Source organism: Orycteropus afer, unplaced genomic scaffold (assembly GCF_000298275.1).
Source record: "Orycteropus afer afer isolate SDZICR_OR568_19922 unplaced genomic scaffold, OryAfe1.0 scaffold00347, whole genome shotgun sequence".
NCBI classification, from domain to species: Eukaryota; Metazoa; Chordata; class Mammalia; order Tubulidentata; family Orycteropodidae; genus Orycteropus; species Orycteropus afer.
Window position 1 is genome coordinate 1268752 of NW_006921934.1, and position 21332 is coordinate 1290083.

General features: G+C 37.7%; 1 protein-coding gene across 1 annotated transcript in view; it reads right to left on the reverse strand.

Annotated features, from left to right (window-relative positions):
• The window catches only part of PTPRN2 (protein tyrosine phosphatase receptor type N2), a 1483255-nt gene that overhangs the window by 46209 nt on the left and 1415714 nt on the right, over window positions 1–21332 (reverse strand). The window contains exons 21-24 of the mRNA XM_007952571.1: window positions 18355–18474; window positions 16640–16806; window positions 11167–11220; window positions 8906–8970 (exon numbers count right to left, since the gene is read on the reverse strand). Coding sequence (XP_007950762.1) covers window positions 8906–8970; window positions 11167–11220; window positions 16640–16806; window positions 18355–18474 — 406 coding nt within the window. The remainder of the gene's footprint in view (window positions 1–8905; window positions 8971–11166; window positions 11221–16639; window positions 16807–18354; window positions 18475–21332) is intronic.

Genomic DNA, 21332 nt, shown 5'->3' on the forward strand with positions numbered 1-21332 from the left:
TGGGATGGCTGGGTCAAATGGTATTTGTATTTCCAACTTTTGAAGGAATCGCCATACTGCTTTCCACAATGGTTGTACCATTTTACAGTCCATTTGTGGTATATTCTTGTCAGGGTGGCACTTGGTAACCAGAACACTGCCCAAGAGCCTCCCATTTACCAGCCATCCCAGATAACAGACCTTCTGCTACATGGTTTTGAGGACTGTTTGTAAAATGAAACAGTGACATTTCAAGCACCACATGTCTGTCATTACTTCTAAGGCACCAGAATAGCTGAGGGGAAGGAAATATGGTAAAAATAAGCGGATAAGGGAATGAATACCCAATTGTTGCCTTAATGAGTATATCTTTTATTTAAAAAAGAAAAATCATTTTCCCACCTAAAAGAAAACCAAACTCACTGCCATTGAGGCAATTCCGACTCACAGTGACCCCCATTGGGTTTCCAAGGCTGCAAATATTTATGGAAGCAGACTGCCTCATCTTCCTTCTGTGGAGCAGCTGGTGGGTTTGAACCATGGACCTTTCAGTTAGCAGCCAAATGGCTTAACCAAAAATATACAACCAAGGCTCCTTCCTCATCTCATCTCCCGTTTCCTATACCTCATTCTGGATAATTTTTCCAGGCTGAAACTTTTATGAGTTAGGAGACTAGGCATAATCACCTTGAAGACATGATGAAGCCAAACATATCTGTAAAAATAATTTTTGGTTAGCATTTCACACTTTTATGTTTTGGTGGAGTTTAAATGTGAGATTTTCCCACCTTAACTAAATTTACTCGCTGTGCTCCAGACTATTGATTCAAGTCATTCTGCTGCATTACAGAAGCAAACTCATTGTAGGGCCTTTCCGTGCATCTGCAACCTGATACCATACAGGTAGGGTCTGGCTCCCTCTTTAATGTAAACCCCTAAGGCCTTATGGAAGCTCTGGTAGCATAGTGCCTAAGGCACATGACTGCTAACCAGAAGGCTGGCAGTTCAAACCCACCAGCCACTCCTCGGAAGGAAGATTGGGCAATCTACTTCTGAAGTGATACTGCCTCGGAAACCCAAGGAGGGGTCGCTATGAGTCGGGTCCGACTCAATAGCAAATAACAACAACAATAAAGGCCTGATGTCTCTTTGACTCCAGCTCCTTTATCTTCCAATCCATTTTCTATAACACTGCTAAATTAATCCTGCTGATACACCACTTGGACTTCATCACTTCCCTAATGACTCTAGACTGCCTACAAGACAAATCCAAAGTTGTTCAATTCAAGGCCCTCTATAACTAATCTCAATATAATTTTCCTGCCTTTAGTTTTCCCTACAGTCTCAAACCAACTCTGCCCTCCAACTCACCTGCTCCATTTACTGTCCTCTGAAAACACTGGGTGTGGTAGTTAAGTTTGTGTATCAACTTGGCTAGACCTGGTTGAGTGGCTGGGCAGCTGGATGTAGTTATTCCTCATGGTAAGATTGGTAATTGACTCCATGGTGGAATGTATTGGAGCAGCTGAGTAGCTGCTTTGGGTATGTGGTCTGCTTCCCATATATAAGAAACAGCTTTGGGAACTGTCTCTAGTTTATGGCACGCTTGAACTCTGCATGTAGCTATGTCGTTGTTCAGCAGCTTGCCATGCTCTTCTGACCTTGGGACTTTCAATGGACTTGAATTAATGGCCTGCCATGTGGTTTGGTGATGTTGGGACTGTGCCTTTTTTACTTATCAACCTTGGCTTGTCAGTCTCAGCAGCCAACAGCTGTCTGAGTGAAGAAAAACCTCTAGCTCCAGGGGGCCAGGAGCAGGAGGCAGAGCTGAAGCCCAAGGTTGAGGGGCTTTTACCCAGCGCCTTGAGCCTGACACTTTGAACTTGGACTTAAAGCCTCCAAACTGTAAGAGAATAAATCCTGTTTGTTCAAGCTTCCCATTTGTGGTATATTCTTGTCAGAGCAGCACTGGGTAACAAAAACACTGGGTGACAGTATAGCTTGGTCCCTGATGCTCCCACTGCCTTTCATGGTCTGAAGTCACCATCTTGTCCTCTTGGACACTTACTAATGTGCAGAAAAAAGACTAGCACTCCAAATCTAATTCTGACTAGTTGGATGACCTTGGGCATACCACCAAATCTTTCTGGATCTGCTTCCTCCTTTTACAAAAAAATTGGTTAGAATAACTAATCTCTCAGGTCCCTTTCAGGTGGTGGTGGTGGCGGTGGTGGGGTTGGGGGGCGGCAGAGAGGCTCCCTGAATGGTTCAGAGTTAAGGTGCTTTGCCACTGATAGAAAGTTTGGAGGTTTATGAATAGTAATTCCATGGTTTAACCTAATATTTGTCAAATGAATAAATGATGCTATAATTGCTATGAAGAAACAGCAGGATTCCATGAGATGATGAAGGACAGGAAGGGGCTTGTTGTGGGAGCAGAGGATGGGGATGGAGTACATTCCAGGCCAGTGGAACAACAAGTGCAGAGGTCCTGAGTGTTGCTGAACTGAAAGAATGGCAGCATGGCCAAAAAGGGGTTTCAAGTGAGACTATAGGAATTTAACTCAAATGCAGAGGCAGGCCATCAAAGGTTTTTCTACTTAAAAGCAACACACTGATTACTGTGTGGAGAACAGATTGGAAGGGATAACAGCAGAAGTTTACAAGCTATTGCAGCAACACAGGTAAAAGATGATGGTGGCTGAGTCCAGAGAGATGAGAAGAACAGTGAGAAGTGGACACTAATTGATGACGACTTTCATGTTATTCTCTATAGTAGTATTGTCCAAGAACTTTCTGCAATGATGGAAATGTTCTATATCTGCATCATCCAACATGACAGCCATTAGTCACATGTGGCATTAGATACTTGCAACGTGGCTAGTGTGACTGAGGAGCTGAATTTCAAATCTTATTTAATCTAAATAGTCAAATGTGACTCCAGAGGATAGTGGGTTTTAAAAGTTCAACAACCCATACTATTTTAAAGGGTATTTTGATGCCTATGTACATCCGATAATGAGTCCTGGTGAAGTGCATACATGAATGGACAGTTTGGTTCAATTAGTCTGGTTAGCCTTCATCCCTACCTTTTACTTTTCTTCCTTCCCCAAAGTAGTCTTCTATCTACTTTGACAAGCTATTAGAAGTTGACATCTAACCTGGGCTCTTAAAACCAGTGTTAATTATAATATATCAAATGTTATGCAAAACAGGCAGTCCTTGGTTATGAATGTCCAATTTATATACAACCCAGAGTTATGAACCAATCTCCTGTAAAGCCTATTACATTAAAAATTTGAAGTACATACAATGGCTTGTAAAAACAAACAGGTACTACTTTGTGACATGTACCAAAACATGATTATTATTACTGTATTGTGTTAAAAATGTTTTAGTGTATCTGGAAGAGTTCCTTTAATGTTTTTTATGTATAGAAAGGTACACTATATACTAAGACAAACATTTGATTAATTGATGTTAGATATGAACCATACCTAACTGTTTCAACTTAAAGACATGCTTAGGAATGAAACTCTTTCATAATCTGGGGACTGCCTGTATTCTATTTTATACTGGCCTTTCACAGAGTGTGTCTCATTTGTGCCTCACCCCAGTCAAGGCACACAGGTTGGTTATATCATCCTCATTTGGTAGGTTCTGTGAGGTGTGAGGTCAGCTGGCTAAGAAATGAAGAGCTCTGGTGGCATATTCGGCTGCTAACCAAAAGGTCAGCAGTTCGAACCCACCAGCCACTCCATGGGAGAAAGATGAAGCAGTTTGCTTCCGTAAAAATTTACAGCCTTGGAAACACTATGGACAGTTCTAGTATGTCCTATAGGATTGCTATGACTTAGAGTTGACTCGATGGCAGTGGGTTTTGGGTTTGGCTAAGAAATGGATGGTCCCATTACAAGATCTCTTCAAAGTGCTCAGTTAGAACAGTGGGCTTCTAAAACTCAGAACAATTTACAAAATAATGTGATCAATGAGTTGCAAAATCAGGCCATAAAAGTCATGCACTTGTTGCTCAGCTATGGACACAACAAACACACACATGGGTAGTCACAAAGGGAAACTACCTATTTCCTCAGCAACAACTCTGGGTGAGATGTGTGTGGGGGAAGCCCTTTCCATAAACACTCTCAGCTCATCCTCACAACTCACCTATGAAATGGGAGTGAGTATTATTTTTGGTGCTCTTGCATTTCTGCTACCTAAAAAGGGCAAAATGCTGGGAGAAGCTATGAATGGAAGACAAAAATAGAGTCGGGCAAATGATAAACATGGTCAGGGGGCCTGTAGACTTCATCATTTATAAAATCAGTTCCTTGTGTGGGTAAGGATCTCTATGTAACAGCATAATAAAATTGAAATGTAGCATTTGGTCAAGTGACAAATATGTAACAGACAACTAAGCAGAGGGGAAAAGAAAACCCAACAACCCAGATCTATTGCTCTAACCTTATCCCACGAGATGTTTATTCATGGACACACAGGAGACAGTAAACCAGATTAAACTACTGGGGATGAAAGGAGCTCTGGTAGCATAGTGCCTAAGGCACTTGACTACTAACCAGAAGGCTGGAGGTTCAAACCCACCAGCCACTCCTCGGAAGGAAGGTTGAGCAATCTACTTCTATAGTGATACTGCCTCGGAAACCCAAGGAGGAGTCATTATGAGTCAGGTCCAACTCGATGGCACATAACAACAACAACAGATGGTCATGTGAGCAACTCACTGTCCATTCACATTCACACAATTTGATTACTTAGGAAAGTGTTCTTGGTTAATATAAGCCTAAAAGGCAACTACCGGCACTTCTATGTATAACAGTTAGAGATTCATGTTGCAAAATGAAATTCTCTTCCTGTCGTCCCTGCCAAACTAAAGGGTCTCCAAAAAAAAAAAGAAAGAAAAGAAAATAACCACACACAAAAAACAGACCTCTAGGGCTTTTTGTATAACAATAGCAACCGGGGAATTGGAATGTGTTTACTCAGCAAGTTAGTCTGGTAGTATCTTGTGACCTTTTCAAATTTCTTCTCCCCTGTCCAAACACAGATCCTGCTGGGGAATCTGGTGAATGTGTGAGACTCTTTCAACAGGTGCATCTCTGTGATCGCCCCCATGGTAAGCGAAGCTTACTCGCTCCACTGGGCCTGGCCCAGCAAATGTTATCTTTGGGAATTTTCACTATTGGCCTACAGCTCTCCATTCCTTTAAAGAACTGTTATGAAACAGGAAGAAATGCTGGGTCAAAAGATGCCACTGAGGAATGAAAAATAAAACACAACCTTGGGAAACATCTTGGCAGAAAAAGTATTTCTGATACATTGGTGTTGAGCCCTTCCACAAGAGAGGGATATTCTGCCTAAAAACAAAATGTGATGCAAAATATTAACTATTCCTTAGAAACGCAGGCACAGCAACAGAAATAATGAACATGCAAAAGTATTTTACAGACTGCTACCGACTTTCCCAGTGTAGGATGCCTATTTACTTTGATTTCAAAATGCATTATTGTCTGCTTGCTAATAAACAAGACAGTGGAAAAAGACTTAAATTATTCTAAGTTTATTCCTAAAAGCCCTTAAAATAAGAGCAAAGGCCTTAATCCTTAAAAGCCTTTCTGAAAGAAATGCAGTGGACGCCGTCTGCTGGTGCAGCTGGGCCCCGCCTGTAAGTGCACTTAGGTTCTTACGTTGAGAATTGAAGAACTCTAGCGTTAGTCTAGCATTGCACATAAAAGCTTTGGAAATGGCATTCTTTGGTCCTCATGCAATTCATTCTTTTTCAGAAAAGGAAATGGGAAGAAAGGTTTCATGTCCAGGCCTTTGGGCCTTTGATCATTTGATGAACACTGCATCGGCAACCTGGGCCTCAAACTTCTCAGGCCAGACAAAGACGGCCCAGGCCTCACAGGCCAGGCCTTGGTTCCTGCCAGAACAAAACCCTTGGCTGCCTCACAGTGTGGCGGCCTGGGAAAGGCCCACCTCGGCCGGGCGGAGATGCCCGCTCTGCCCTTTGATCTTGGATGCAGCCCTGGCCCAGGCTCCAGGTCAAGGGATTTCCCACTGCACACCACATCAGCAAAGGGGAGCAGGTCAAGAGCAAAATGGGGGGTGACCAATCTTAAGAAAAACCCCGTGACTCCCCTCTTTGGCCAGTTTCACATGACTGGCTTTGTATTGTTTAAGGCTAGGCCCACACTTGAAATGGAATTTGACATTACATGGTACAATGGAGGCGATAAATGGCTTTCTTCAATGCTCAAACAATAAAGTCAACCCTTCCTTAAGTGGCCGAAAGCCCGAAACTGGAGCATATTTTGCATTTCCTTGTCTGTGGAAAGTAACGTGCATATACATGAAACCCAGGTTGTATCACATCATTTTGGTGGAGACCAAAATAATCCAAAATCAAGACAATGTAAGCATCTGTGTCACTTACGTCCATTCCTTTCATTTGTAAGATCAAGTTTCCATTTGAAATGGGTATGTATCAAGTAGTTTATCGTGCCACGTTGTTTTACAAATATACACGTTTGTAACATGCATGTACAAACAAATGTACAACATTTAAGTGAAAAAGTTTATATTGTTCTGGAGACTCTTAGGTTTCACAGACGAAAAATAATCATGTGCATGAGAGATAGAGAAGGAATGGTAGACAATAAGGGCTGGAAATATAAATCCCATTGATAATGATATGCTCAAGAATGTGGTATCTGCAAATGAAAAAACATATTTGATGAAACATAACAGCATTAATAGGCAAGTAAGAAAATGCATTTTGAACTACAAAAGTCAGGATTGTCACTCCCTAAAAATCAAAATACTGTTAAAACACTATCAGAGCATGTCCATGTTCATTTTTTTCTTTGTTTTTGTATCTCCAGCATTGAATTAATTTAGAGTGACAAAAATAATATTTGGGATTACAAAACCAATTGCAAAGAATTTTCTTTCATGTTCTCCCCAGCAGCCTGTGACAGAAGCCTGGAGACAGCAGGTGAGGGGTGGCAGAATGAACACTAGATCAGGCATTGGTTCCAGGCCGGTAGAAGTAAATGTGGGGCTTCAGATAATTAACTTAAGTTTTCCAGTACTGATGTGTAGAACTATGGGCTAATTATTTTACCTTTCTACATCTATATCCTTGGGCTAAAGAGGTGGGATATCTTTTACCAGAAGTAAAAGTAAGGGAAATGACTACGTTGGAATTTGTGTGAAAATGTATAGAATCTCATTTCCATATTCATGATCTTCTACTATTGGTGAGGAAAGAATGAAAAAATGGGTGCGTGCCCAAGATGTTTTTGAATGTCTATACTTAAATACATACGTGTGCATATGTGCATGTGTGTGTGTCCTGAGACAGAAAGATTTATTCACAGTTGGGAAAGAAACCATAAAATATCACCCATTTCCATGTTTCCTAACATCTGTCCCAAAGAACCCTGGTTTTGTGGGATATTACCATGTTACAAAGAGAACAAATTATCTTGTCAACTAAGTTTAGAAAATGCTGGGTTAAAGAAACTAAACAAGTTTCTTTGCTGAAGGACTTTATTATGCTAATGTGCATCAAGATTCCCCAAGAGATGGACTGAATAGGAATCTTTCCCCAAACTTATTTGATGATGGAGCTCTCTCTCTCTCTGGCCTCTTTTTTTAAAAAGCAATTACCTTTCAGGTTTGGCATTCTGTGGACTATAATTTGAGAAATGCCAGATTAGCTTGTTCTCGAATTTTCACAAGAGGATGCTGGGACTGGGAGAGGTTAAAACTACTCATCAGCAGAACTGGAACCAAATTCATCACTCTGTCCTCCATACACTGCTGTTGTACTGTGTGGTTTCTAAAACTTGTAATACTGTAATGCTTTGAGTGTAAGATACTGTGCACTGTCTTTGAGAGGAAATTGCAGCTTTTACCTACCTTTATATATTTAAAAAAGTGCTATTCTAATTTTTCAGGATGCCAAAACATACTTTAGGCTCACTCCTCCAAGAATACAAGTAGATTCACTTAGACAACAAGACGTCAAAAACAACAGTAACAAATGGAAATGGGAAACACAAGGAGGAAGTGAGAAGAGTGATGTTACACTGTGCCAACTGCAAACAATGTCATAAAACAAAAGGTGTATAAATTGTTGAATGGAAAACCACTTTGCTCTATAAGCTTTCATTCAAATCACAATTAAAACTTAAAAAAACAAACCTTTTCATCAGGTTTATTTGCTATATGGTGATTTATACCCAAAGATAATTACTACCAGTAATTTTAAGATTAATGGTGAAAATCTAGAATGAAATCTAAATAAAATCCACTGACCCTGAATCCATTCCAATTCCCTGTACATAGGACAGAGTAGAACACCATTGTCATAGGGTTTCCAAGGCCGTAAATCTGTACAGAAGGAGACTGCCACATCTTTCTTCTGCAGAGCAGCTGGTGGGTTCAAACCATCAACCTTATAGTTAGTAGCCAACGATTTAACTACTGCACTACCAGAGTGCCCTTGAAATGTAAAGAGTGCTCTACAAATACAGTTTTAAATACCAGTGACGATTTTTACAAAACATTTAAAGGATATTCTGAACTACTACAACATTTAAAAATCCAAAGGTTGCATTCTTCACAATATTGATATTCGTATCATAATCCATTCAAAAAATATTTATCAAGCACCTACTAAGTGCTATGCACAGTGTGAGATACTAGGTAGAGCCTGGTAACAAAGGATGAACCTCAAAAAATGTGTTTGCTGCAAATAACTTTAATAAGATTCAGGAAAGGGACAACAATCCTCTAATTTTTTCTGAAGGCCTTCTGTGAATATTACACCCTATGTTGCCATAGCAACACCATCACATCTCTCAGCCACAACAAAGCAAACCAGGCTTTTGAATCTCACCTTTGGCCATCTTATTGAGAACCATGTCAATCAGCACGTAGGTGCCGCTTCTTCCTGCACCGTCACTGTCAACAGAAGGAGAGAAAATGAAAATGCTATCCACACACAGTTAAACCAAACACACAAAACAGATAGTAACAATTCACTTCATTCTATGCTTAAGTGGGGCCAGCAGAGGAAAGGAAGGTTGTGAATTGGAAAGAAATAAGAAGAAAGTGGGTAGGAAAGAATCACAGGGGTAGGAAGACATAAGAAAGCAGAAGAAGACATGGAAAGAGAAAACAAATCTTTCATCCTGGCAGCTCTGAAGGGATTAACTATTGCATGTCTATATTTGTTTCTTTCTTCCCCTTTTTGGCCAAAGACATGGTAAATTTTGCCAGAAAAAGAAACTGAAATATTAAAGAAATGTTTGACTATTTCAGAGTTGATGGCATTTGTATTTAAAATATGTGCTGGATACTTTCTATGATTATTGGATAACCCACCCAGCAAAGAAGGCAGGCTACTTGGTGGGTCAGCCTTTGGTGATGGCGGAAGCTTCCATCTGGGCAGATCAGTCATGGGCTGTACCCCCTCCCCTCTCTAATTTGTGTCACTCCCTCTAGGAGGTAGAAATATACATATCATTTTTTACTTAATCATATTCTTTAAAAAACGCACTGGTTTCATTTCTTCCTCATCCCACCAGCTATAATTGGAATATTTACCATCTGGACTAAAGTTGTAAAAATGTTTTGACTTGTGTCTAAACAGTAGCAAAAAAAGAAGAAGAAGAAGAAGAAGAAGAAGATAGATAGATAGACAGATTTTCTGGGAGAAAAGTAACACTAACATCTTTTTCAAAAAACTATTTAAAAATAAGGAATGTGTTCAACCATTTCTTTTCCTTATGTAGCTTGTCACTGAGTTACATGAGTTTGAGAGATCCTGTAAATCCAATAGGGCTTGTTTCCACATCCATGACTGGCTTTTAAATGAAGTACTATTCTTATTTATACTCCTAGAAAAATAAATCGTGACTTTAAGGGGCAAAAAAAAAAAAAAAATCCACCTCGGGACTTTAATAATTACGTGATTAAATGACAAATCATTTTGCTTTCAGTTTCTAATTTGCATGTTGGCCTGTAATTCTGAGGAATCATAGGTAAGCTGATAGGTTGATCTTTGACAGTAAAGAATCACTGCATTTGGCTTTAACATGTTTCCTGAAGTAAATGGCGAGAAAGGTACACTGGAGACAGATAAATATTTCACAAATTGTCCTTTCATAATATACATACATCTTCACTGCATCATTAAAGAAGAGTAAGCACCAAACCTCGTCTACCATTTAATCCTCAAGGTTTATTACAAATGACTGCAGTTAGTTTTCCTGTTTTTGAGTGTTTTTCTTACTTCTCTTCTTTGCTAACATATATTCACCTGAATATTTTAAGATACACTACAAAAAGTTTCCAATTAATTGCAGCTTTTACTTATATTCATAGGTTTAAAAAAAAGGTTCTAGTCTACTTTTTGAGGATTCCAAAACACACTTTCGTCTTATCCTCTTCTCTTACACAGACAGAAAGACAGACAGACACATTTGTTTCTTGATTGAACTGACTGACTTGGTGTTTGATCTTTGGGGGCAGATTTCCTTTTGACCCAAAGCAAAAAAAATTAAGTACAAGTTCTTTACCAAAAATAGTTGAGCATCAAGCTAAGGAGAAGAGTGCCATTAACTTAAATTTTCTTTGACTGGATCTCTTCTTAATGATGTGACTTTAACCTACTTGAGGATATAATCCTTTGAAATTTCATCCAATATCCTAGATTTACATCATAAACAGGGAATTGGTCAGTGCTGTAATTACAGAGTTTGTGCCTGTTCATAACTGACCCAAAGTGCATGATGCAGTCTTTTCTCACTTTCTGCACAGAGTAGTTGAGACAATGTAATATATCAAAAATACTGTCTTGAACTTTCTGTGTTGTGGCACCATGAGGTTTGAAAGAAAAATAAGGTGGTAGGACATCTGAAAGTAGATTACAGCAGTAATCAGCACTGTGGTTTGACAGAAAGAAAACAGACATTGGGCAGTTTACATACGTATAATGAAATAAGTGGAAAACTATGTCTCTGGTTTTCTTTAGAAGTAAGTACAATTTCAATATATTTATGAAGCAATTAGAAAGTTCAACTTCTATATTTAATTGTATAGTTTGTATTCTGAAGTAGCAACATCTTCTTAATCCATGTTAAAAGTTGTACTTGCCTGCAATGAACAATTATTGGACAAGAACGGCCCCTGTAGCACTTGTTTACTTTTCTGAAATAAAAAGAGACATAAAAATTATACTTATGTACTATGACTCTATGTTATCCAAAATAACCAGTAAGCCAAAGCAAATAGACCATATCATTAAAATTACTTCACAGGAGTCTTTTTGACAAACAAAATGCAAACAAATTACACACACATTTTCAAAGATTTATTTTTCTTTTCAATATTAAGTATTAAACAAAGCTTTAAAAACAATTCTTACATTTTCACAAAGTTGTTTTTCCCCCTTTTACAAGTATGAACTCAAGTCTTTGGTCAATGGATCATATATCTTACCCTCCTCCCACCCCAATTTCTCTCTTTCTCTCAACCTTTCCTTCTCCCTGTCTTTCATTTTTTTTGGTTTAGTTGCTCTTTTTGTTGTGATATGAATGTCTATGTTAATCACTACAATTTTTTAGTTTTGCAAGTGATGTCAAAATTTCTTACAGTCTAAATATTATACTGGAATCTAGTATTACTGTATTGTCTAAACATAGCATCTTAAAGTTCCATTTTAAAGAGTATATTTTTAATGTGTCAATTTCTTTGTAAGGATATCTAAATTACAGAGAAACCTCAACTAAGTCAAAAGAAATCTTTTAATTTTATGAACCTTTGATTTTTGAGTGTGTTTTAAAATAATTCCATTGTGTAGATTATAGACAGAGATATGATAATGAACAATAGCCAATTTTAAGATTTAACTTAAAATAGAGGTCTGTTTTTAAATTCATCACATAAGCTTTAAGTTTTTCATTCAGTGAAATAACTAAAAATATTTACAAAGTGCATCAAAATTCTCAGTAATATTCCTGAACAAAGAAAATGAAGGACAGGACCTTGGTTTACTGGAAGGAAAATAATGTGTGAGGGAGTATGTTCTACAACGTGCTGTACTAATTTCTTCCTGACTTCAGGAAGTAAAATTTGAAAAAAAAGAAATGACAATACAGAATTTTTTTTAATTCCTTAGAACAGAAATGGGAAATGTCATCTTTCTTTGTAAAGGCCTACCTATTTAGCATCAAAACTGTCAGCTAAAAGTGAACGTTCAATCAACTGGTTGCTTTGTCTACAGAATTCCGAAGCCAAGAAGAAACTGAAGTGGCAATGGGTGTGAAAGGGAGAAGCTGAGTGTAGTAATTGATGAATCAAGTAGATATTTTAATATCACATAGTTCAAAACAGAGTTTTTTTTTTTTTTTTTTCCCTCCTAACTTCTCTGTTCTGACTCATAGAGACCCCATATGTGTCACAGTAGAACTGTGCTCATAGGGTTTTCAGTGGCTGATTTATTGAAAGTACATCTCTAGGTCTTTTTTTCCAAGGCACCTTTGTATAGCTTGATCCTCTAACCTTCTGGTTAGCAGCTGATCATGTTAACAGTTTGCATCACCTAAGGTGCCCAATCTGAATAGCAAAAGTAACTTGAAGGAACAGGGCTGTACACTAGATAAACCAACACCTATGGATTGGTCATTGTAAAATTTCCATTCCCTGGTGACATATGATCTATGGCTATTCTCTGAGCTGTGAAAATATGCAGCACATTAAAGTCTGCAGAACATGTAAAAATGCTTTTAAAATTGAGAAAGCTCAGAAACAGAGAGAGAACAAGCTACCCAGTGCACTGATGGTTACATTTCTATTTCTGCTAGAGCTCTCTCTCTCTTTCTCTGCAATGTTAAGAGTTTTGTTTTATTTGGGGGGGGGGGATTGGGGGGAGAAAGGGAGAAAGTAAAAAATGAACTCTTATTAAAATCAACAGTACTTGCATGCCAGAATGCCTTAAAAGTTCTTGGCTCTTTGATAATAAAACACATTGGAAAACAGATCCACTCATCTTGACTTCTAAAATCTCCCAATTCTTTACCCAGGTTGTAAAGGCAATGTAAGTTTATGCTCTGGTAAGACAGATTCCAAACTCTGGGAATGTATGTGTAGAAGCAAGTAGGCTTAAGTGCCAAACCAAATCTAGAGTAGCTTTGCTTTTAAATGCTTTTCACCTTCATATAGAAGAATTTACTGGGAATGTCTTATTAACTAACTTTTCAATGTGATCAGGGAACTACCTCAGTTCTGTGCTTCTAACATTCTGTTATATTTCATACAGGATGGTGTGACCTGCGTATGTAGAAACAAAGCTAAACTTCTACATGTTCATACGCTGGCCAGTGGCCAGGTTTTGCTCATTTTTTTTTTTTTTTTCTGATGGACGAAATATGAAAACAATACCTTAAAAAAGAAATAAACACAACTACCAGATATTCTTCTTTAAAATGTACTGGTTCCAGAAGATACAACTGTAAAGGCCCTAGAACAATAGTATCCCATTTACAGCTGGTCATCTCCTTCTTTGACAAAACTAATTAAGAATAGCCTCCCTTGCTAAGAAATGTTGCTAAGAAGCTAATTACTAGCTAATGTGGCTATAATTCTATAATTTGCTTCTCCACTTCCATAATTCCAGTCTTTATTGTATGGTATACTGAAAATGTTATTTATTTATTTTTTTGCAACATGTTGTGACTGGCTGCTTCAGCAGGGTTTAGGAAGGTTTCGCTGTAATTTTAATATACACACCAGCCCCAGCCCCATGCTAAACTTATTTACAAACAATCATAGACAATCAAGGAGACATGTCGTATAAATACCATGTGGCGCTATTTTTTTTTTTAGTTTTATTTACAAAAGAATCATATACTGTGTTATTACAACTTGAAACATCACAAATAAAAAAGCAAAACCATCACATATTCAGCAAAAGTTTTCATTCAGTTGAGCTAAGATATAGGCTACAGATAATTATGAAAATAAGTAAAACATAACTGTCTTATTTTATTCTATTAGAACAAATCACCAGTAAGCAAAAGGTCTCAAACATTAAGAAAAAAAAAAGATAATATTATATATTTCAACAGGAGGAATTAACTGAGAAAGAATGATTAGTAATACAAACCAACCCATGGGTCACTGAGTGAAAAAGAAATCATCATGCAAACCATCAGCAAGCAAAGGTCAGAGGTCGTTAGAGGCTCAGAAAAGGGGTTTCCCACATTGTCCCTGCAGCAGAGTCACAGTTTCCAATGATCACTTTTGTGACTATGCAACTGGGCTCATATTACTAGCTGCAACATCACAAAAATGACACTGGCCACCGCTAATTAGCTGGCAAAGTAAGGGTTTGTCCATTTTTACAGTGAGCAGCGTTAGTAAATGCCATTGCACACAGCAAGAAGTGAGAGAATAATAGATATAGATAGATATATATATTTTTTTTAAAGCAAAGCCCTCACATGTGATGCTAATTATCTCTTAGCTTAGCAGTTTCTCTTTAAAGTGTAAATGTGTTCCCTCTGGACTCAAGAAATATTTAATTACACATCTCAGTGCCTGATTAACACACTAGGCCAGAGCCAGAATGCTTGGTCTATTGTTCAAAGTCAGATGAGAAATACTGTTGCATTAAAAGGACCAGTGTCTTCAGAAGTGGCCTCACCTTCTCGATGGCTGAAATTTGGGAACCTACCTATTTTACACAGACGATCACCTAAGAGCAATTTGTGTCCAAGCACAGTGCATTCTGAGAAAGTGATCATTTAAAACCACTGTCCAGTTCATATGTGAAAGGCGACCTCATCAGAAATACTGGGTGATACCAAAGAAGGCAAGGCAAGGAAAGCTTTCTACTCTCATGAGACTTTCAAAACTCTGTCGGGGTGCTTATTTTCTTTATAACAGAAACCTTCTCAGACCATATTTCCATAGACTCTGGGGCAAGGGAATTTTGGGAATCCATTTTTTCTTCATGATGAATTATAAACACAGAGGGTTGGTTATGTATATGTTTGATTCCATATATGTATATGATATATAAATATACTCATATGCATATATGTATGAAGGCAATGAATGCACATAAAGACAGAGATGTAAAGATGAACTGTCATCTTTGTTAGCTGCATCCATTTTGCCAGTAATGGCTGCTTTTTGAAGATTTCATTTCAGTAAATGGCCCCTCTGCAAGATTTTTAAATAGCATGTCTTTGGAAATAAGTTTGTATTGAGAAAATACATACAATGGTCAAGAAATTAAGATGGCTTAGGAGGGAATTGTGTATAGGAACTATTTTACTATGCATTCAGTATTCTGGATCTGCACTGCACACTGTATCTCTCAGAGAGCTGACAGAGTGGGACAGTAGTCATTGATTGAGCTTTACATATGTGACACCAAGTTCATGTCTCTCCTTGAGCTCATTCACATGCTATTTGATCCAAAGGACTATTCAAATAAAAATTTCTCTTTAACTTTACAAAGTAGACTAAAAGGCAAAAGAAATAGTGTCATAACAGTCTTAAGAATCTGTAACATATTATTTCAAGCAATCCAGAGATAAGACTAAAACCCCAATCTTTATGACAATATTTGTCTTTTCAACCTCCCTTTGAATTAAATAACTCTAGAATCAAGAACAAATAGCTGTTTAGATACAAAGTGCTCGATGATAGTGTACAATGCTGGTTTAATAAATGCATTTTGTCCTATTCTCTAATTCCTTTGTTTTGAGTATCTGTTATCCTTAGTGGGCAGATTTTTAATCAGTGAAATGTAAGAAAGGTTCCATGTAATTCAGAACTTGGTTATTAATACTGCTCAGAAACTTCACTTTCTTTGTAGTTGTTCTTTCATTTACCACCATTAAGGAACCCATACTAACCAAGTGTTATCACCAAATTTGATATGCAATCAAAGCTTCAGTCTTAAATTTTGCTTTTTCTTGCATTGTCAATATCTTCCTGCAAGGCAGAGTCTAACATTCATTTCAACAGTTCAATAAATACATGTTAAAATAAGACAACTCATTAGGTAACTAGATGACTTGAATAATGAACAAAAGACTGAATTAAAAAAAAAAAAAACCAACTGTCAGTTTCAAAATGGCACTAAAAATATATACATGTCATGTGTTAACTACATCTAGGCTTTCATCCAGAATTACTCATTTTAGAATCTAGACCTAAACTTGTTAAATCTCATGATTATATCCAACCAGATGAGTACTCAGATTAAATAACTGGGCTTTTATTTATTAACATTTTATGAAATATTACCTTCAGGACTGCTCATCAATTGATGAACCTTACCGAAGATAATTACCAAATTTCCACAATTCCAAGATGCCTATTCCTCCTTCACATGTTGACACCTCAAAACTAGGAAACATCTCATAATTATTATGTACATTTAATGTAATCCTTTCTTTTCCTGCCCTTCCTTCTCAGAGCATCATAAAATAGACAGAACATCTTACAATTAGTGGCACCTTAGAAACATGGAAATTTGGTATTAAAATGTATGTCTTTTTATCTGATATCCATACTATAAACACGTAATCTGCTACTAGGCTCTTTGTGATACCTGCGGAAATCCAGAAGCGACCTCGTGGAAGAAGGAACGCCCTGGTCATACCAACTAAGGAAATGGAACTGGGTGACGGTTCGTGTCTCATTGGTCTGGAGATTCTTCAGATAAAAGCTTCTTACTAGGAAATCCTCACACCAGATATGCTCAGAGACCAGATTTACCTGGATGGATGTAAGAGGAGGAAAAGGAAAACAGAAATCATGAATCTAAAGCATCACTGAACATGAGGCTACTTGTGAGGAAAGACAGGCAAATACTTCAAAGATGACCCATTTTATACCGGAGATGGGTTGACAATCAGCTTGATTGCTCCATCCCACCCTCTTAATTTTAATGTAGTTCAAACCAAATGTAACTTTGTTGTTGTTTCCAGTGTTACCTAGGGGCTCCATAGGCTGTTGAAACAAAAACACCAATAAATCTATGTGTTCTGCTGAACACATAATGTAAGTCACTCTTTAACTTAAATTTCATCTAAAGTAGTGTACCCCTGGATTTAGAACTAAGAAAAACAAACGATGCATAGAGTTTCATTAATAAAGACCTCCACCAAATCACATTTCACATTTAAGTTTATCTACAGTGACCTAAAAGCCACAACTATGTGATTTAGGATTAATCTTTAAGCTTCTAACATGCTTCCTATTGTGGGCTTCAGTGTTCCGATTAATTTTAATGCCAAACAGAACCAAAGGATGCATTCCTGTGCTTGTTTAAATGCTCAAGTTTATTTAGTTCACTCTTAATGTGGGTAGAAAATCCAGCAAGGGAAATAAGCTTGTCAGCAGGTTATCCTCAAATAAAAAGGTCAAATGCTACATCCACAAGACTCTAAACAGAGCCATGGAAAGACCACACTACTCAGCCAAAGAAATCAATAAGCAATTAGAATAATAGCAGGGTTCTTTTTAAAAATAGACCCTATTTAAAGCCTGTTATATGGGGCTTGATTCAATGGACCGCCATCGGGAGGTAAATATTTTTTCATCCTTTCTGTCAGGATTGTATTTATAAATATTTAAAAGTGAAAAACATGCAATTGACCCGAGAGTCTAATTCACAACCATACAGATGTTTTAAAAGTTTGAATCTCTGTCTACAGTGTGAACCTGCTTAAAAAACAACAAAATCACCAGTTGACTTCAAGTCGGACCCACCTCCTGGTGACCCCATGTGTGTCAGAGCAGAACTGTGCTCCATAGTTTTCAATGGCTGAATTTTCAGAAGATCACCAGGCCTTTCTTCTGAGGTACGTGGTGGTTCAAACCCACTAGCCACTCCTCAGAAGGAAGGTTGGGCAATCTACTTCTGCAGTGATACTGCCTCAGAAACCCAAGGAGAGATCACTATAAGTTGGATCTGACTCGATGGCAGTGACTTTGGTGTTTGGTTTTTGGTTACTTTAATTACTGAAAACACTAACCTTCTTAGTATAAGGCTTGTTATTCCATCCTCTTCCAAAAGATTGGCATGTCTCTTTTTAGCTACTTTCTGTCTTGTGGTGGTAGTGACTTAAATCTGTACAGAATTCTACTGCAGATTTGGCTGCAAGTATCCCAATTTGGGACCAAGTATCCCGATGCCTCTCATGCTGGTTGAAGGTAGCTTTCACCTTCAGTTAAATGGTATTAAGCAATGTTGTACCCAGTATGATATCAACCCATGCACCTACAGTCAACTTTCCAAGCAGATGTGTTTTGTTTAAGTACCTCATAGATGTGGTAGAGGTTGGAGCCTTCATCTGGCCAGTAGTGGTAGCACTGTTTGACTCCATTCTCCGTGAGGGGCGTCAGCATGACAATAACCACACAGCCGCTCTCCCAGACCATCTGCAGACAAAGAAAGGCACCATGGCCACAGTGTGACTGCCTAATTACTGTGTGACATGTATAATTACTGCACTCAGAGACACAATCAAAATTTATTCCATTCACAGGAAATTTATTTCATTTTCAACAGACACTTTTACTCTGCAGCTGCCTTCAAATCTCTGAATAAACTGGACCCATACTTTGTATGCTTCCATGAAATATTTAAAAAAAAAAGAAACAAAATCCAGCGAATTCATTCCATGCCTTTTAAAAGCTCCTCAGTTCTATGTTCAGCTGTTTGGCTTCCCAACTTTTGATCTGTAAGGGAAACTTTCTGTAATGAAACACAGAACATACAAGGTGGAATCTGATGTGCTCTTCTCTACAGCAGGTAGGCTGAAGTGGTTATGAAAATGCTCACTTACCTCCCAATGTGAAAAAAACAAAAAGCCCACTACCATCGAGTCAGTTCCAATACACAGCGACTCTACAGGGCAGAGTAGAACTGCCTCATAGGGTTTCTAAGGCTACAGATCTATATGGAAACAGACTGCCTCATTTTTCTCTTGTGGAATGGCTGTGGGTTTGAAAACTGACCTTTTGGTTAGCAGCCTGATGCTTTAACCACAGTGCCACCAAAGCACCTTTCCCAACATGAAGCAAACTGAAATCTGTTGACATGCTCAGTTTTCGGTGGCTATCATTATTTTGCATGATTAGAGAAACATTTTGCTTTGTAAAACTGCTATTCTACCAGAAGCAGTTTGTGAAAATCTTCTTTTAGAAGTACATTATGTACAGCAACATTTACCACTGGAATTTCATTTAGTTTTGCCCAAATCCAGACCATATTACTCAAATTAAACACAAACTCACAACCACTTTAATAATTCAGAATGGTCACGCTGAAAAATAACTCAAAGGCACAATAAACAAATGAATATACATATAAACATGCAGACACAAAACTACTCCAACTCAAATTTCTTTTTAAATACAAGTCAAAACTTTGTGGCTGTAAACCTCTGTATTATAGCACATTTATAAAAACCATTAATTCTATGGGGGTACACTGATATAGAATTTGTAGACCTTTATTAGTATATTAAATTATAAGAGTGAAGAGTACTCTGCTTTTCATGCTGCATTTAGATGTAAATTTTGTATCCAAGAGAACTTCTATTTCTTTTAAATACAGATATAACAATACAATTAAGATGTTGTTACTTAAAAATCTACATATATCAAATATAAAATGTCTTCTTTTCATAGTTCACGTTATTAAATTCCTCCTTTAAATTACATTTTAAAAATCAGACATGTACACAGTATTTTCCTCTTTTAATATTGATTTATATTCCCATGTCATAGAGTAGTCAATACCCTTAAGGCACTTCATTGTGTATCAATTATATTGGAATTTAATGGAACCTACTGAAGTATTTACGAAAAAGCCCACAAATAATATGAATTATGCTCCAACCCATACACTTGCCATTTCCTTAGTGCTAATCCAACAATAAGATGAGAATTCAAAACATGTGTCTTACTTTAAGCTTTAAAACCAGCTTCACTAAATCGGCACTTTCATCACATAACAATTTAATGTGCCTTTAGAAGGTATAGAAGCTCATTGAAGCCATTACGAAAATGAGGAGAAACACAGATTTTATGAGTGTAATAAAAATACAATGATCTAGACCATAAACTAATCATCTAGCACTGGCTTGTGCCACCCAAGTGTAACATTATAAAGCCCACTCATTTACAGAGGAATCCTTACAGTTTGGCAGCTCCTTTCATTGGTTCAAACACATAGCACTTCATTACTGAGGGCCCGCCTAACTCTCTGAAGATTTGGTTAAGATTAAATCCAAATGAAACTTAATTTAAACAAACAATTCCAAAGGCACTCTTGGGAATAATATTTCTTTTTTAGATCACCATGTATAAAAGCAGAGAGAGGAATTTACTAAATCAAACAAATAGGCAGCCCAATTGGGTAGCCAATATTACAATGTTGTTCCCGGCTCTGATTAGACAATCTAATGTTACTCTGGAAGCAGTACATGTCAACCTCACCTCAGGGAGAAAATCATGGCATTTCATCATATAGTTCCCACCTTCACCTGTGGTGCCTGACTAGCTTAATTTCAGAATACATTGAAAAAAATTAATTTGTATTTTCTTGGGAATACAGGAGGTTAATAAAAATTCCAGTTGACTAAGATTTAATTTCTAAACAATGACAAGTTTCACTGCTATCTTCTTTCTAAGGTTGGTATTTTAGGTAAAATGAAAGGCCCTGACTAACACAAGAAAAGGAGCTCTGGTAGCATAGTGCCTAAGGCACTTGACTGCTAACCAGTAGTCTGGCAGTTCAAACCCACCAGCCACTTCTCGGAAGGAAGACGGGGCAATCTACTTCCGTAGTGATACTGCCTTGGAAACCCAAGGAGGGGTCGCTATGAGTCGGGTCCGACTTGATGGCACATAACAACAACAACAACACAAGGAAAGTGCTATTTGTGTACCATGTTTGAGAAAGCTAAATCTTCATCTTCTAAGAAGTAAATAACGATCCAAAATCCCTACTTAATCTTGGTGTAGGCTATTAGAATAGGTGCTTTATTAAAGAGCTGAATTACTGAATACAAAAATGACCATTTCTAGCAGTTTCTGAGAACACAGAAAACATAGTTCTTCTGAGTCATCGACTCAGTTATTCAACACATTTATTGAGCACATACTAACTGTCAAGTATTTAGCTAGAAATTCAGAGATGTATGAAAGCCCCTGCCATAGCAGGGGCCTGCAGAGCAGCAATGATGATGTAGCTCTGAGTGTATCATGGCATTCTGCAATATATCCTGACT